The 18,267-nt window shown below is 46.3% G+C and overlaps 1 protein-coding gene across 6 annotated transcripts in view; it reads right to left on the bottom strand.

Annotated features, from left to right (window-relative positions):
• The window catches only part of FOXN3 (forkhead box N3), a 400,702-nt gene that overhangs the window by 29,084 nt on the left and 353,351 nt on the right, over positions 1–18,267 (bottom strand). For 2 of the 6 annotated variants that reach the window (XM_043556816.1, XM_043556814.1), the window contains one exon: positions 1,423–1,488. The exons of 2 other annotated variants lie outside the window; for them this stretch is intronic. In XM_043556816.1, the coding sequence (XP_043412751.1) occupies positions 1,423–1,488 (66 nt within the window). The remainder of the gene's footprint in view (positions 1–1,422; positions 1,489–18,267) is intronic. 2 more of the 6 variants (XM_043556817.1, XM_043556815.1) reach the window with 1 other exon arrangement.

Here is an 18,267-nt window from a genome sequence, read left to right on the forward strand (position 1 = left end):
GTCTGCACTCTTCCTGCAATGTCATCTGAGAATGGAGTTTTTTGTTTTGTTTTCAATTTCTCTGCAACTTCAAACGTCATTTAAAAACCACATTACAGGGTAACTGCTAGTCACTGGACTGTGCTAGTTACACAAGTGCTTAGCAATGGCGTTTGCTTCTCGGAGGTGTGGGCAGCCTCTAACACTTGGCAATCTGAGATTAGCCAAGAAAGAAAGGGAATTCTACGCCTTTCAGAGCAGGTAATGGCAGCCCCTGCCAGGGGGATGAGTCTCTCCTGAGACACATCTCTCGGGTCTTTTAAAAGAAGGAAGGAGAAAGGATAGACTCAAATTTCCCAAAGCTGCGGGGAAGGCTGTGACCAGTGGAGGGCTGACGGTTAACAAAAGCACCTGAGAATGAACGTGGGGGATTTCCCTGACTCAGGGAGCCAGAGCCCCAAACAAGCTGAGGGCCCAGCCCCAAGAATGAGCCCGGTGGGTGCTGGGGTCTGCTGCATCACCTTATCAGCGTGTTCCGTCAACAGGAGGCTGCCACACAGCAATGTCCTGAGCAGACCCCAGGAAGTGAGCTGGCTACCTGCTCAACAGGGTTCTGGGTGGGGGTGAAGGGGGGACCGGGGAACTAGCTTCAAGTCAGGAGGACGAGGGGACAGACAGATATCTCCATTTAAGGTCACTGTTCATCACTCGGGAAGGAGACCTTTCCAAGGTGTAGCTCGGAGGTGGGAAAAGACACAATACAAGACAAGTTCAAGGAAGAAGTGCTGTTTCAAGCTTGACACTGCTCAGTGGCCAACGGCCAGTGAAGACAGGAGCCCTGCTTGGCAAAATTAGCCCGGCCCTTCTCTGTGACAGCTTGGAAGACTGGTGGGGATGATGCGGGGTGGGGGGTGGGGGTGCATCATGATGGTTCATTTCAAGGCTACTTCAAGCTCTTGCGTCCCCGTCTTGCCGGACTTTCCTCTCCTCTCTAGCTATAAGACGGCAGCCTGCTATTAATGAGGTCCCAAAGGGGAAAGAAATTTCTGAAACTGGGCACTGCTCAGTTCCATCACTGTTAGGCTGGCCCCACAAAGCCTCTTCTAGCAGAAACTACAAACTCACAGGAACTATTCCTGCAGGAGAAAGGAAGTTCTCTCCGCAGGAATCCATTATAGGGTCTGCTTCCCTTCCCCCAAGTCTTAAACCCTGAGATTATATTAAAAGTTTGTCATCTCGGAAACACCTATGCATTCATTCACACATAGGCATGGCCGCATGTCTGCAGGCATATGCATGTAATCATGCACTTAGGTTAAGTTTTAAAGGGATTCTACAAGGGAAATTCTACTTGAGAATTAGTTCTTCCTATGGCCTGGTATATAAATGAGAAGGTTAAGTTCACAAACTACGGTGCTGTAGGCTATAGAAATATCTACTCACAACCTGCTTGTATCTCAGGGGGAGTATTCAAAAGCATCATGGCACTGGCAGCATCAATGTCAGGATCTGGAAAAATCAACCAATAAATAACATTATTTACAACGGGGCCGGTGTCTGTGTGTGTTTTTTTCCCCCTGCAAGTTACAGTTTATGAAAGCAACAGAGAAAAAAAAAAAAATCTGGGAACAAGATGAGCTATCCCAAAGGTGACTTTCTTCCCGTTTGCGTTTGAGAGGAAGAAAGGTATTCTAGAATGAGATTTAAGGGGCAGGTTAGTAAGTTTCTCAGACAAAGCATGGTCCTTCCTCATTTTGCTCATTTCATAATGTGACTACATGTTCCTGATAAGTTGCTGATCTATGCACCCCTACAGCTTACTCCCCTGGCACGGAGGAGTAGGGGAGTGGGGTGACAATAGGACATTTAGCTGCAGAAGTCTTTGATGAACTGGGGAAGCTCACAGCACCGAGAAGAGAAAGCCCTAAATATACCTGCATCTAGTGAGATACAAACAAGACGTCGGATCATTTCCATCTGTCAGCAGAATGTAAATTGTACTTTACGAGACGCTGTGTGCACGCAGTGGTGGTAGCAGAAGTGGTGAAGGCATTAATACACACACACACACACACACACACACACACACACACTTAAGATATAAAGAAAACATGAAAGTTATGATGTTGAGGGCACAGCGTTTGCTTCCACATCTATTACTGCTTTTAATATGGGACAAAAAGAATACTCATCACCTCGCTGCTATAATTCTTAATAGGTTTCTGAATCCTTACTGATCCACCAGTTGACAGATGGCAGGTTATATAGAGACAGAGAAAAAATATTATCCTTTTATAACTAAATTCATTTTCCTCTGAGAAACAGCAGCGCTGCTGCTATGGAAATGAAAGTCACCATGGCAACAGTAAACAACTCCCAAGAATGGTCACTGAATAGGCTGAAAAGAACATCTGCCCCAGAACAGCGTCCCAGCTGCCCTGGGGCGAAATTCGCTAATAGTGCAGTGATGCCCCGTGACAGAAGCTGCCGCCTGTGCCCTGTCCGAATAAATGAAGTGTGCAATTGAAGTCGACATCAAAATGCCTGCCCTTGCAGATTACTACCTCTGCGTCCGCTAAACCCAATGACTAATGATGGGGGGTGGGGGTGGGCAGGGGGGCTCGTACTTGTCAGTTTTTGTACAAATTACATGCCAAAAAATTCAATTTACTACTAATGGCTCCACGGCACTTTATTTTGGGTATTATGCTAGGAAATGACTTTTTTACTGTTTAAAAAAAGTACATTTTTCATACTTCATATGTGCAGTTTAATTCCAAGGGAGTAATGTGATACAGTATAAAGCCCCACAAGCGATTAATAATATGGATGACGCTGGTTCTAGAAGACAGCGTCTCAAAAAAATGGGGGAGGGGGGAAAGAACTTTAGAGGCCAGTTTCGATTTCGCCTGCAGGAGGCCCCTTACTTACACTCTGTAATGGAGTGAAGGTTTATGTTAGTAGCATGAGGAACAGGTAAATTAACTTATTTGGCAACTCCTGGGGTGACATTTCTAAAACAGTCATCGTTCCCCACTGATATTAAAAAAACATATATATATATATATATATATATATATATATATATATATATATTAGTTGAGCTGAAAGACTTAAGGTCCTATTTATGGTTCCCAGGGTTCCTGCTGCCCCTAGGCCCTCGTCTCCCCACACAGCGTGTTGCCAAAAGCAGGTCTCTTAGGTTCTGGAAGGTTTTATGGAGGGACTGAGGTCTCCTCCCACTTCCTCTTTTTGGAAAGGGCCCCTTCCTCTTTCAGGGCCGAGAAAACACACCTGTTTCTTGGCAGAGCAAAGATTCTTTGCCATCTTTGAGAATGCAAAGTGTTGCCAGCAACCAGGGCTTGGCCCGGGTGCCTGGCCCCGGTCTCCCCAGGCAACTCTTCCCCAGACTTTTCCTCAACGACCAGGTGGTCCGATGGGGACAGACAGAACAAGAGGAAATGCAGGTAAAATATCAAGAGCCTCTTCCCGTTTGTTTTCCCAGGAAATTAAAGAAAGTATTTCTTTATTCTTCAGAAACACACGACCACCGGAGAAAGGTACAAAGGGCCACAGAGAGAAAGACACAAGACATGAGAATCTTTCATGAACCAAAAGAGCAGCAGCACGCACACGAATTTCGCGGAACCTAAGAGGCAACTCGGGAAGTGCTTCAGGCTCACAAAACATCACCGGGACCACCAGCCCCATCCCATCTGAGCCAAATAAACATAGCGACTCATTCAGGACAAGTCCCTCCAGTGGCTTCCTTCCGAGCAAGCAGACGTGCTATGCCACCTTAGGTGATGCGTTTTCTGTGAGCACACCGTGGGTCTCCCTGAAAGATTTAATTCTCTGTGGTCAGGAGAGACCACTGATGGTTTACATCTTTAGGTAGCAGAGAGGCTTTCTGATGGAAGTATTCCTATTCCAATAGGACACTTGAATCCAGAGTGCTTGTTTGGAGTTTTTTGGCTGGAAGGTTTTAGGCACTTGGGCAACTGTTTTGGGGCTAGGGGCTGGTCCGCTCTGGAGGCACAGCTGATTCTGAAGGATAACAAGGTCAAGGACTAGATGGAGGGGAGGATGAGCAGTGGGTTGACTGCATATGAGTTTCCCTGGGCTTAAAAGAGAGGTTTTTCTTCCCGCAAGTGGTTCCATCCAGCTTATGAGCATAAGAAAAGAGAAAGATATTTTGGTCGGGAACTCTTTTTAGGAATGAAGATCTACTTGGCCAGGCGTACCCTTCACCCTTCGCTGTTGCATCTCTAGGGACCTCGGTGAAGGGTCCAGGAAAATACAGAAGCACTATCCTCTTTATTTTTGGTGAGTACAGTCTTCCAAAATTAGGATGCTAATTTAGCATCCTCACACAGAATCCCCAAATCAGTTACCCCTGCTTAATTCAGTCTAACACCAAGCGTGCCATCATGGATGCTTAATAAAGTTATGACCATCCTCAAATCAGACTCAATCTCAAGCCTGGATTGAAAAATTCCTCCTCTGCTCATGGTTCAGTAACAAATGTTACTTCTCCTTTGGACCAGTTCCCAGCGCCCCATTTCAATTTTCATCTTTAATGCGGTTGTCTTATTCCATTGCCTCTTCTCTGCAGTACAAGGCTGAAAAATGGCCACACACCTCAAAGATGCTTTCAAATCCTCTTCTCGCGAAGGTACATACACAAATACATTATGCTACAGTGATGGAAATAGGTAACAGAGTCTCTAGAAACAACAGTTCTGTTTCTTAGATTAAAAAAAAAATAGATTAAAAAAAATATACAGATATGGCACTTCATTTTCCCCCAAAATGTGGAGATGGGTTTCTCTGGGGCACGGGGAAAGGGGGAGGGCCTTTTCTCTGTGAGTGATGGGAAAAGTAGTCGAGGCATGAGAACTCCTGGGGTCAAGTCCTCAGTCTGCTGCTAATTAACACATGACTTTAAATGTGCAGGGGTGGAGTTCATTTCTTTTAAAATGGTGGTGGGTGGTTGTAGACTTGGGAGCGGACTGGTTGGTCTTCCAACTCATCCCACATAGTTCCTAGCTCTGCCTATAAAGTCCCCTGACTTCCTCTTCCCTTTCTGACCTGTGGCTGCCAGGACTATGGACTCCAAAGAGCACCTACCAAAAGGCGCATTTATTTCAATGCTTTTGGAGGAAGTGAACACCCTCAGTAAGGCTGGAAGGATACCCTATTGCATCTGGAAAGCCATGACCTGTCATTCTGGGCATCTGCTGGGTCCACTCTGAGCAATCCATCCAGCCTGGCCCAGGCGTCTTGTGGATTCGGAGCGTAGCTTCTGTCTGCATTCGTCCTCCTCCTTCTGGGATCTGGGCTCATGGAGAAGTGACTGCAGAGTCTACCTATTTTAACTAAGAATACGATGGACGGTTGGAAGTCGTGGCCGTAGAACTGCTGCAAAAACGTGAGCACTGGCCTTAGCATCACTGAGCTGACTGATCTAACAAAACAATAATGAAGCATTGCCTGTATGGAAAGCCGAAGCATTACAACCAGTGATTCTCTTAGAAATCGTTTCATTGTCCACAGGTCTAACACGTTTAGTTCTCCCCACTCCTCCTCATAAACTGAAATGTTTGATAGGACGATGAAAGGTCGTTACAATACTAAGTAAAAAAAGATTCACGAAGCATAACAAAAAAAACCAAAACCAAACCCACAATGAACAGATGACCCCCATGTGGACAGAAATTATGGGATACAAGGACATGACGCGCAATCAAATGCACACACCAAGGTGCTCCTATTCTCTCACCTTTTCCACTAACAAGTGAGCCCTGTTACGGGGCTCCCCCTCACCTGCCTGTATTCCCAACACCTGGAACAGTGCCTGGAACATAGGGGTGCTAGATAAATAGTTGTCGAACTAGCGAACGGAGGGCTTATCCAAGAGCTGTCTGGGGCTGTCGCTGCTCATTCCGGGGCCGAAGCCTTTTTTTTTTTTTTTTTTTTTAGTTTACTTGCTTAATTTTGAGAGAAAAAGAGAGAGCTTGAGCAGGGGAGGGGCAGAGAGAGAGGGAGAGAGAATCCCAGGCAGGCTCCATGCTATCACCGTGGAACCCAGTGTGGGCCTTGAACCCAAAAACCTTGAGATCGTGACCTGAGCTGACACCAAGAGTTGGACGCTTAACCAAATGAACCACCCAGGCACCCCTCTTTTCTTTTTTTAAGAAAGAGTGATTTTAAGAAAAAGTTAGCACATTAAAAAAAAAAATCATTAATTAATTAATTAATTAATTAATTATTTTTTAAGTAAGCCCTAAGCCCCGATGTAGGGCTTGAACTCATGACCCTGAGATCAAGAGTCGTATGCTCTACTGAGCCAGCCAGGGCACCCCAGAGCATAAACCTCTTGATGTGCAGTGGAATCCCCTGGAAACTCCAGAAGACCAAATGTCAGGCCCCACCTCAGATGACACTGAGTTTTGCAAAAGTTCACCAGAGGATTCTGATGTGTAGGAAAGGTAAAGGACTACTTTTAGTAATAGAAAATCAAGGGTATATGAATACCGTCCAAAATGAGTCCATGCCAAGTGCTCCCCAGAAATCTGTTACCATCTCTAACATCACTAGGTCTCTTTGCTTTGAAATATCTTTATCCACTTTCGGCAACGCTGCATGAGTACAAGGCTGCACATCTGAAAGTTTTTGGTTAGTCCGTGAAAATGGAGAAAAAAATGCTTGGGATAACTTTTAGGGCCAAGGAGACAAGAAATAGATGAAAACAATAAACAAGCAAGCAAATAAATAAAAACCCTGATTAAGGTATACACTCCCAGGCAAATTCTGGATACGTGTGATTTCATTTATGTACACTCCACATACTAAGGAAGTGGTTTTTCAATCAGGGACGATTTTGTACCCCTTCCCTCCAAGGGCATATGGCAGTGTCTGGAGACATTCTTTTAAAAGAATTTTTTATTTTTGAGAGAGATAGAGAGTGAGCAGGGGAGGGGCAGAGAGAGAATCCAAAGCAGGTTCCAAGGCTCTGAGCTGTCAGCACAGAGCCGGATGCGGGGCTTGAACTCACCAACTGCAAGATCATGACCTGGGCCAAAGTCAGACACTTAACCGACTAAGCCACCCAGGCGCCCTGTCTGGAAACAGTTTTGATTGTCATGACCGGGTGGGAGGGGAAGGTAATACTGGCAACTCGTGGGTAGAGCTCAGGGATGCTGCTCAGAATTCCACAGTGTATGGGAGAGCCCCCCTACAACAAAGAATTATCCAGTCGCAAATGCAAACAGTGCTGAGGCTGACAAACTCTGTAATGAGCTATGTGGACATGCGCTGTGGTCAAGAAAAGTAGGTCTTCGAGTGAAATGGTCTCAATAGTATACATCAAAAATAAACAGATGTGGAATTCACCTTGTTGTTGTCACCTTTTCCCCCCCCTTTACGCAGAGTCCCTAAGCATAGGATAAGAGAGAGGATATCTATGTTGGTAGCTTTGAAGCCAGAGAGGTAGGGAGTGGTGCTCTTTGGCCACTGTTCTGATCAATGAAGTTATCTGTAACAGCAGCCTCTGATTTCGTAGGGAGCAGCAGCACAGGGGAGTGCTGTCAGATCTACTGAGGTCATCTGCCACCAATATTTCTTCCACTTCCCTGTTGGCTGAAGGTTCTTAAGACGGTATTCACCATGGGTATGAAATGCAAACATCTGAGGGGTTCGCACAGCCAGACAGCGGAGAAAGTGACACCACAGAGCCCAGTGGACTATCTTCACAATGGATGGGACCTTGGGGAATAAAAACCTCATGCAAAGGTTGATTCCAAGTGGCGACCTTAAAAATCATCGTTATGAGGGGAATTGGGCTAGAGAACACCAAGGGTGGCCCTTCTCCAAAAAACGGAGTCCGAGAAAACCCCAAACGCTTGCTACTCTGAAGAAATGAGGCAAGTTGAAACCAGCTATTAAGCAAGTTGAAACTAAGAGTAGTTTCTGCAAAAGGGAATCTAAATCAAGCTGAGGGGGTGGGGGATGAATGATTGACACATGCATTCTAGGTATTACTAGGCTCCCAGTCACACATCTTGTGATTCTTTCTCAGCCTAAAAGCAGTGACTGGTGAACTCTACAGGTGAGACACACCGACTATGAGAGCAGCGACAACTTTGCAAATTAGTAGGAACGCATATATCCAAGTCGGCTCCCTGTTTAACTCGTGTAAATTGCCCATGTATTGCCCCTAATTGCATTTCGTGCGGAAGGGGATTTAAGGGAAAGGTTCTGGTTGCTAAGTACACAGTTCAGGATGCATCCTGGGCTGGGAGTCGGATGACAAGGGTTCTCGTCTCTAGAGGCCTCAGACGCCCGTCTCTAATGTGGCGTTAGGGTGGCTGAGCTGGGGACGCTCCGAGGGCCATGAACTCTGAGTCACTGCTGCTACTCCGCTGGAAAAGTAAAAGAAAGCTCACAGACACTCCCCACGGCAGATGCTTCCAACTTGTTTTGTCTCCTGGCAAAAGAAATGCTTTGACTTTGATGTCTGCTGGGTGTCTTGATTCTACTGTCCCCTTTGCTTTGGCCTTTCTGAGAGGTCTGCATGGCATCGCTTATCTTTGCAAATGTGTGCTTCCAGTGAACGTAAGACCTCAAGCCCTTTCCCAGGACACGGAGGGTCCACCCTGTTCTTCCCGGCCGGGACACTGCCGCTCCAACACCTCTTTTATCCAACGCTCAGAATTTCCCTAACGATCAACGATCGACATTTTACCTCTTCAATGTCTTCGACCAGTTGATGGAAGTTTTTCTAGCAGCTGTCTGGGAGCAAACGGAAAGGGGCCACGTGGATTCAGGGTGACCCGTACAAGACTTCTGAAATTCTAGAACTTGAAGATCAGGGTAAAGGTGACGGGAGGCCCAGAACAGGTTAGGATTCTGTCCTATGAGTCACAACCATTTATTTTTTATTTTTTTAGAGCCAGGGAGTTCTGGTTGGGCTCTGTCTGGCTTGTGAAAACTGTGCTGCAACTTCCTGTCTGTGATGGGTTGAGAAAAAAAAAAAGAAAAAAAGAAAAAAAATATTTTTAAGTTCGTGCAGGTGGAATGAGAACCTGTATGTTCCTTGGAAGTGCCTTTCCCTCTGCACCTCATTCAGTTGTAAATCCACTTACGGCCTTCTCTGATTTTTGCCTCCCTGGAGATGCTGTAAACTGATGGCCACGAGCAGAGGAGACATCTGGGGATTTTATGAAGGGGATTCCGACACAGGGAGGGAGGACAGGGAAATTCATGCTGAAGCCTTCTAGACTCTGGATTTGTTTTTGCTTTGAAAACCTCCTGCTTGGTCTGGGCTTCTTCAACCAGTGATAGAGCCAAAGCCCGCCACCAGGCCGGGAACTGGATGGGGGCTCTCACGAGAGCCGAAGGGCCGGGCCACACTGATATCTCAGAGGAAGGACGTCGGAGGAGAAGCCAGAGACAGAACCAGGCCCAGAGATCCCCAAGACACGAACCGAAAGCCAGCGGGGCAATCAGATACCCAGAGGACAGGGCACGTGACTGGCAAGGAGTGTTGGGGGACCACCAGGGCATCTGTCTTCAGTCATTTCTTCCTCTCTCCACACTGTTATGAGCTCATCTGTCTCCACCATCACTGCTCCCCACGGATGGGAAGATCAGTTCTTGCCCAGGCTCCACCCTGGAAGCCACTTCCTCCTCTAGTGACGGTCCCAAGGGCTGCGGACCTGCAGGCGACCACGGTACAAACTCTCCCACTGTTCCTGCCATTCTGGTGGGGCCACCAGGCAGGGCAATCTTGCTGGTGCTGGCCATGGAGCATTTCCACTGGCGTGGCATCTTCAATGAGCTCTGTCTTCAACTGGGTCGACGCGCAAAGCCTCTTTCCGGGAGCAGAGGTTCAGCTCAGAATGACACTGGCAGGTGTGTTAGCGAGAGTAGATACCATTCACTACCCTGACACCAGAACTCCACGGCACATATCCACTGTCTGCCCAGCTCGCCTCGTCCGCCGCCCTAATGTCCGAGCGACAAACAGCTGGAGGGGAGAACTCTGAACACAAGGCTCACTTTGCCTGGGAACGCACGCGTTACATGACTCGCACGAATTTCAAAAGGGACCACAGAAGCGTCGATTTTCTCTGTTCTGACAGGCACCTGTCATCAGACAGACACGTCAGAACTAAACCGCACCCCGTGCCTTCTGCACAAACGTCTATCATCTTGAATCCTACACTGCCCCATGCAATGTGCTACCCCTGTATGTGACTACGCCGTAAACATTGACCCATTTGACCTGATCTCTTCGTTGAAAAAGGTGTTCTGACGCTCAAATCAGTTTCCTTATTGGAGAGCTCCTTCTCAAACATCTGGAGGGGGGACCACCGCCAGTCCACAGGTCAACCCCACAGCAGTGAGATGCTATGGCATGGGCAATGGTTAGGCTCTCCACCCAGGAGTGATGCCCAGCATTTCCCTTTACTACTTCAAGACCCGTTAGAGGGTCTTCTAAGAACCCATCTGCAGTCGGAGGACATGAATGTGGGGAGGGAGAACAAATAAAAAAAACAGTTCATCTGTTTACAGCCCATCAAGTAATCGGTGACAGTATCCTTGGAGAGGGCGTTCCAAAGAGGCTGGAACCAGCGAACGCAGGAAGGAGAATTCACAACCAGACGCGGTACGGAAGGAAGGGAGTTCAGAGGAACGTGTCGTTTCCCACCTTGACCCTCTGCACCCGCATCGCAGGGATGTGAGTTCAAGTACATACGGCAGAATCCCCCTACTTTGCTACAGCTGATTTCCACATGAAAGTTTAGTATGTTCTCCGGGGAGAGGCCAGTCTATCCACCAAGGCCCAGCACTGCTCTCCCCGCCACCGCGCCCTGTGTCTGTGGCACCTGAGGGAGACCAGTCCGTCAGGTCTGCATGTGTAGGGGGCGGAGGGCAACAGAACCAGCACCCGGCCCACAGTGCTGGGTGGCAAAACGTACAGCGAAGCCAACGGTGGACACCACATCACCGTCTACAGGTCTTCCCTAGCTAGTCAGGAGGTCCCCGTCCATCCAGAGGGCCCCCAGAAAGCAAATGGCTCTCTGGCCACCCTGTGCCCAAATGAAAGAATATACTACTAAAATGTAGTTACTTAAATCCGGTTGAGGGCATCTTATCAAGAGATCGGAAGGCAATACAGATACAACCAGGCCCCCTACACACACACACACACACACACACACTCTACAATCACCCACTGACACAATCCTGCTTCTGCTGGCAAGTGGGTCCTGGAAAGCCATCTCTTTCTCCCTTAGAGACCTGAGCTTCAGACACAAAGAGCAACCAAAGGCGGCGAAAGCACACATCTCATCGCAGACCGGGAGATCCTTACTCCTGCTTCAGCCCATACGTGCACACTAAGGACGCACCATCGCTCTTGGGCAGCTGGAGCGCGGTCCTGATAAGGAATGGTGCTGAGTGCTACCAGTCCAACCCCTCGGCTTCTCTTCCAAAGTGACCTGGGGCTGCCGATTCTTAGGATTACCAGTCACCGAGCTCTGTCTGGGCCTCAGTTTTAGTGCTCAGCAGCCTTTTACGCTTTCTGGTCTAATCCTCTCCACCCCACCCCCGAAATACATTAGGAAAAAAAAAAAAGATTAAAGCAAATCGGGTGCTTGGTATTTTTTTTCTAAACCTTTGTGTAGTTCTCTGAAACACATTTATTCAGAAACAACCTACACTATGAAATATGGCAACTGAAAAATAAAAATAAAGCGCCAATAAAGCCCTTGTTTTCCTTTATCCTCCATGGTAACTTCCCCTAATGTCTGTCTCAAACCTGGCTCCTGGGATGTCCTGAAGCCCTTAGGGGTTGTGGGGTAAGTGGGCACACTGAGGAGCTATAATAACATAATGGTTATTAACTGTTTCCACTGAATGGCGCATACTCGGCTTCATACAAAGAGACAGAGGCATCATCTATCCCTCGTTGAGAACAAAAAATATCATTAAACTGTTAATGAGCAATTCCTTTTAGGTCCAGTTCTACAAAGATTCAATAGTAAGGCTATACACAAAAGTATCATGAACATAAAAGGATTAAGCTTTCTACCCAACAAAATTTAAGCACAACATTGTGCTCCTGGAAGAGACGTGAGAAGGAGCCCAGTCTGTCCCAATCCTGAAGGAGATACCAACCATTTCCAAGGGTGGGTGAGCCCTGCACTCAGAGTCCATAGGTAAGGAGGTTAGGAATTAACTTGGGTTTAAAGTTTAACCATAAATCAATGAGTTGATCTTCTGGTGGGCGAACGGGAAATCTGTTCTGGAGACAATCCCCAGAGAAGTCTCCAGAACAGTTTCTGGGAATGGCTGAGACCCTGAAACAGGTATTGTGGGGTTGTAAGGAGTCTATTCTGAAGGATCCCCCTTTTTGGGGAGATGTGCTTGGTTAAAAAAAAAAAAAGAAAAGAAAAGAAAAGAAAAGAAAACAAAATCGAGCTGCTTACTTTCTAGCCGCATAGCATAAGTGGTTTAAACACCCAGGGCACAAAAATACTAAGTGAGCATCAAGTGGAACAAAGTGGGCCCAAGTGTGGAGGGCGAGAGCTTGATCAGGGAGGCATGCTTTTAAAAGAGGTGAGTTCAGGCCAAACCTGATGTCCTCTTGCGGACGCTATGTATTATTCACTCCAGAACTATAAATGTGAAGCCAAATAAAGGTTTTCGGTTTGTCTGGGCATACTTGTTTTTGAACAAATCAGGAGGGATGACAATCACCAGACAATATGATTAACAGAGCAAGCAGACGCTAAAGGCAAAAGTCACAAAAGGCAATGGTGCGGTCATGGGAAGGTCTGTTCCCACCGGGCTGTGGCAAGGACAAAACCATCTGGAGACAGCGTTGCAGGCCAGCCCAGCAAGTGGGTGGATCAGGTTACTTCGTGATAGCAACTGGCTTCGTTCCCCTACCGTGAAAGGCATATTTCATCTTCCAAGAGGAAAAAGTTATAGCAAGGACAATGCGAGCAAAACCAAAGGCTACTGGAAACAGAAAAGGAAAAGTCTATCCATGTCACCATGTTGGCACCTGCGTTTCTCTCCCACCCTTGCAAGATTCTTCTAGGAAGGGGTTCAGCATATTTTCACTAAGCCTGAGCCCTGCCCGGGAAGTCTTCAGACTCGGGCTGCACCAGAGAACGTTGTGGCCACTGTCTTTTAAAGGTAAGGGCTTGGGGGAGGGTCAAGGAGAGGAGCAGAGGGGAAATCAAAATGATTACCCCTCTTTTTAAGCCCATCCAGTCTTTCCCCGTTCAGATTCTGAAGAAACCCAAAAAGCCTGTTTCTGCAAGCTCTTACCACTGAGAGACTCTGGGTGATGGGCACTGTAGGCCAGGTAGGCACAACTTAAGCCTGTGCCACCAGCCTGCTGTCCCCCCCAGATGATTATTGCCTCAGAGAATGTGCGTGTGGGATAAGGTAAGACAGGCTGCAGGAGACAGGGGCAGGGACAAAGATACTCTCCAGAAGTCTGGGCTTTGGCTTAAATTATGACGCAGAGAAAATGCTGAGACGCCTTAATTTCCCCTCCTTCCCGCATATTTATCTCTCCCTCTGTTTCTCCCAGGTAAGAAAAAAGAACTTGTTTTTGAAAGGTCCCGGCTTTTCAAGCAGAAATGTTCTTCACAGAGCCAATCTCACCTAAGGCTGAACCCACATATTCAACACGGTATTCTTTCAAAGTTATTTTCCATGCAATCTGCTGTATTCTGCATGTAGATTGCTGGCAAGACGGAATGAATGAACTAAAACCTGGGGCATCTCCCTCCTGAGCAGTGCTCCTCTGAGAGCACCTACCTGTTGCCTCCTGGCAAAGAAGGCACCAAATCGCTTTTAGAACTTGTATCTGGTGCCGTGGTAACTAGGTGGGGGTTCATGCTGGCAGCAGAGGGATGGCTGGCTGTGCCTGGGTGGGTCGGAGCAAGCAGTATACGGCATTGCCAAATGCAAGTCTGCCATGAAGTCTCTTCTGCAAACCCCCACCATGGGCTCTCCCTTTCCAGACACGCAGAGCTCTTCTCACCGTGCCCGGGAACCTGCTTTGGGTTATCTTCTAATCACTTCTTGTGCATAACCATTTCTTGTGCACACACAGCGTCTTCTCAAAGAGATGGCTTTCCTTGTCGGTAGGGGCACTCTCAACCCTCTCTGTAGTCCCTGTGGGAAGCTAGTGATCATTCATTCACCTTCTGGAACAGTCAGTACCTCTCTTCTAACAAGCCTGTCTTATTTGAATTCGGGGGGAAACGGGGAGAATTCTTCTTGTCATTGAATTCTTAGTTTAGGGAGGATGCTCGCTTCAAGAGCAGAAGACGCACTGAGGGCCGCAGGCGGCCAGCCCACACATTCTCCAGAGTGAGCCACAGCTTCAGGTATCTGAGTGGAGCGCAGAGGAACCAGGGAGAACCTCTTCTTGCTTGTTGAACTGCCACGGAGGCTTGGTGAAGTACAAAGATGGCGACTCTCCTAAGTAGTCAAGACCTGATCAAGAGCTTGTCTCAATCAAGGGTCTTCTGGTCCTTTAGAAATGGACTTTTTAAAGACGTCTCATTCATTCCTAGATAACTGATTAGCTTCTAGGCTCTGCTACTTCTAGAACCTACCACACTGACTCAACCACAAAGGCCTCCTTGTGGTTAGCTCGGGTTTAATATTTCCATACACTGTGGTCTAGCCTGCAACATGGACTTCAAAAGCAAAAGAAAGATTAGTCTTAATCTCCAGAGGGGCTTAGGATTACAGGCAAGTAGGATGTGTTTCTGAGTAGTCTGTAAACTCATCTAAAGAAGCTGGACATACTATCAAGGTGCTACAAACATATTTGGGTAGAGTCTGGATCTCAGACTCTTCCATTTGGAAGAAATGCAAATGGAAGAAATTACATGGTTAAAATTACTGTAGTCTCTACCATTCCTATTAAAATAAACTGGTTCGGAGCAGGAAATATATGTAATAAGCCCAGAACACCTTGTTGTAGTAGAACATGAGGACACCGTCAAACTCTACGGACTTCATGCCTGAAGGGCTTAGGAACTTACCTGAGGGCCCTGCGTTGGCCAAAGATGGGACAATTTGATCTCCCATGAGGATAGCAGTGACACTAAATTGAAACATATCAAACATGCTTACACCCAATACTTTGCAATGACGCTAAAAAAATATTGAAACTCACTGGTCACCTGGTGGAAGTGCTAGGGCACCGACTCATTCTTTGAAAACTGATGAAAGAAGCAAACCATTGCTCTGCCTTTCCTATATGAACTAGGAAAAGTGACTAGCTGAGTGACTGATGAGATGTTTCTCTATATAGTATTCTTTGAAAAAAAAAAAGGTATTCTAGATAATACGTAAAAAGGGAATAAGATTTTGCATTTGTAAACATTTTGCGAGCCCCTAATGAATTAATTTATCAAAGGAGAGATGATCAGTAGGCGTTAACCCCACAGGTAAGAAACAAGCAGATACAGTGTATCACCTGATAGAGGTATAAACCCCACTTAGAAGTAATCTTAACCAAAAAAGTGTTCTGTCTGGAGACACTTGGCGATGTGTGGAGACATTACGATTGTTGTGACTGGTGTGTGTGTGTGTGTGTGTGTGTGTGTGTGTGTGTGTGTGTGATCTAGTGTGTAGAGCCCAGAAATGCTGCCAAACATCCTACAATGAATAGGATGGCCCCCACAGCAAAGAATTATCTGGCTCTAAACATCTAGTGCTAAGGTTGAAAAATCCTGCTCTAGATTTAATACTCAATTTATAGGAAACCCAGGGGACAAAGGAATAAGTTAAATGACAATATGAGATGAATCAGCAGAGTTCAGCCTATAGGAAACTCTTATAGGACAATCCAAATTCTTTAACCACAGCAGTAGCAGCAAGAAAAAATGACAGAGCTGGATAGAGAATTATGGAAGGGAGCCAACAGACTGAAAGAGACATAAGGGACAGGCCAATTGATTATAATGTCTGAGCCTTATTTGGTTCCTGACTTGAAAAACAAGTGGTTAAAACAAAACAAAAACTACAAGCAATTGGGGAAAATAAACATTGATGATTTACTGAGGAATTATTCCCCCCCGGTTTTATTGAGATATAACTGACATATAATATTGTATAAGCTTAAAGTGTACAAGATTTGATATATACTGCAAAGTAGTCATTAAAAGGAAACATACCATGGTTAAGTTAACACCCGTCACCTCATACCGTTACAGTTTTTTCCCCTTGTGATAAGAAGTTTTAAGATCTAAGGGATTTATTAAAAATTTTAAGGCGTGTTATTGGTACTGTGGTTATGCTTTCTAAAAAAACGTTTCTGTATTTTTGAGCTACGCACAGAAATAGATACAGAAGAAATGATACAATATCTAGGAATTTGCTCCAGAATCCCCATTACCTGGGGGTGGAAGGTGGTAGGAAGTGGCAAGGGTACAGATGAAACACATCTGGCCAGGATTTTGCTGATCGTTGGGCGAAAGGTGATTGAGGCTTATTATTCGCTTCTTTGCAACATATACCGAAATGCTCTAAGTAAGTTTTCATAGTTAGAAAAATACCGATGGCAAAATATACCAGACCAACTGTACCAGACAGGGAATATGCTCTTTATCAACAAAAATACGGCCCTTGATGTGGAGCTCCAGGTGATGCTGGGTTCCGAGAAGGCCATCGGGGAAGACAGGCTAAGTCTAGACTCACTGAAGTTTTATCTCCCTCTTGAACATAGGTTAAATTTGACCTTCCGCTGGAATTAGCGTGAAACAGTGCTTAAACCTGATGCTTAAACAGCATGATAAAGCTCAGCAGGCCTAATTTACTTTGTCTTACGCTGCACGCCCGGTTCAGGTTGGGGGAGTGTGCGTGGGGTGGGGAAAGGGGTCAGCACCCGCCTGACCCCTGAAAGCAATTAACTTATACTTCCAAGCAGGAGGTACCATTATCTTTAACTCAGCAGGCATAACTGTACATAATTAGAGGTCATAATTATGGTTCTCTTTTTAAAATGTGACCATAGTATCCAAATTGACCTCTTGTGGCCGCGCTGCCTACTCGCTGGGAAGTACATAAAAGGCGGGTACAGGTCCTGTCCAACGGCGACACCGTGACGGGCGGCCAGAGTCCCAGGCAGTTCGTGAGCTCAGGAAGCCTTGCTTATTCCCTGCGGAACCTCGATCTGTTTCGGGGTTTACTAATTATCATTTTTCACCGAGAAACATTTTATTTCTTTAAATAGACACGGACTAGCTGGCACTTTCCACGGGCTTCTTGACCATGGCAAAGAGGCAAAAGCAACCACTTAAATTAATATGCCAGCAATTACCTGCATCTACTGTCTAATTAGCCATGTAATGACAAAGTTGCAAAGATAATTCCTCATCATTTTTTCACGTTAGTGTTTTTGTAAAGTTGCTACAGAGACCCTACTTCCCTTTAAAAATGTGGATTTGGGGGCACCTGGGTGGCTCAGTCGGTTGAGCGTCCGACTTTGGCTCAGGTCATGATCTCACGGTTCGTGGGTTCGAGCCCCGCGTCGGGCTCTGTGCTGACAGCTCAGAGCCTGGAGTCTGCTTCCGATTCTGTGACTCCCTCTCTTCTCTGCCTCCCCTGCTTGCTCTTCTCTCTCTCTCTCAAAAATAAATATTAAAAAAAAAATGTGGATTTATTGTTATTTTATTATACCCCATAACTGGCCTCCCCTAGCAATATTCCCAGCTTATAGAGCCCGAATCATTATACATAACAAATCGTTTTGTGGGGAAAGAAAACCTACCTGGACTGCTCTCAGGTCTGAGCACAGAATAATTGAATTTTTGAGCTCAAAGAGACCCTCAGAAATCATCTTCCAGATGAAATGCCGGAGGCAGGTCCAGACAGAAGGGAAGCAAATGCAGTGGCAGAAAATCACGGGGTGAGAAGCTCGCAGAAACATTTCAGGACCAACTTGTGGTTAGCGCCTTATTTGGTGGCCACGTTAATTCTAGTTCCTGCTTCCAACACAAAGCCCAAGCAGCTGATCTGTGTCTCTCATGCTCCTTAGGAGCAAAGCTTCTTCACTTTTCTGGTACCAGGAGCCATTAAATAACCCTGACAAACATCCAAGTTCTTTCCAACAGCATTTTAAATCCTCAGCCAATGCTTGAAAAACTGGAAAGAGGGCTGGTACAGCATCAGCTAACCTTTTCCTGGCAGTAAAAAGGGACTGAAAATTCCAAAGTTTGACACAAGTAGTTTCAAATGGAT

Source organism: Prionailurus bengalensis, chromosome B3 (genome assembly GCF_016509475.1).
Source record: "Prionailurus bengalensis isolate Pbe53 chromosome B3, Fcat_Pben_1.1_paternal_pri, whole genome shotgun sequence".
Lineage (NCBI taxonomy): Eukaryota > Metazoa > Chordata > Mammalia > Carnivora > Felidae > Prionailurus > Prionailurus bengalensis.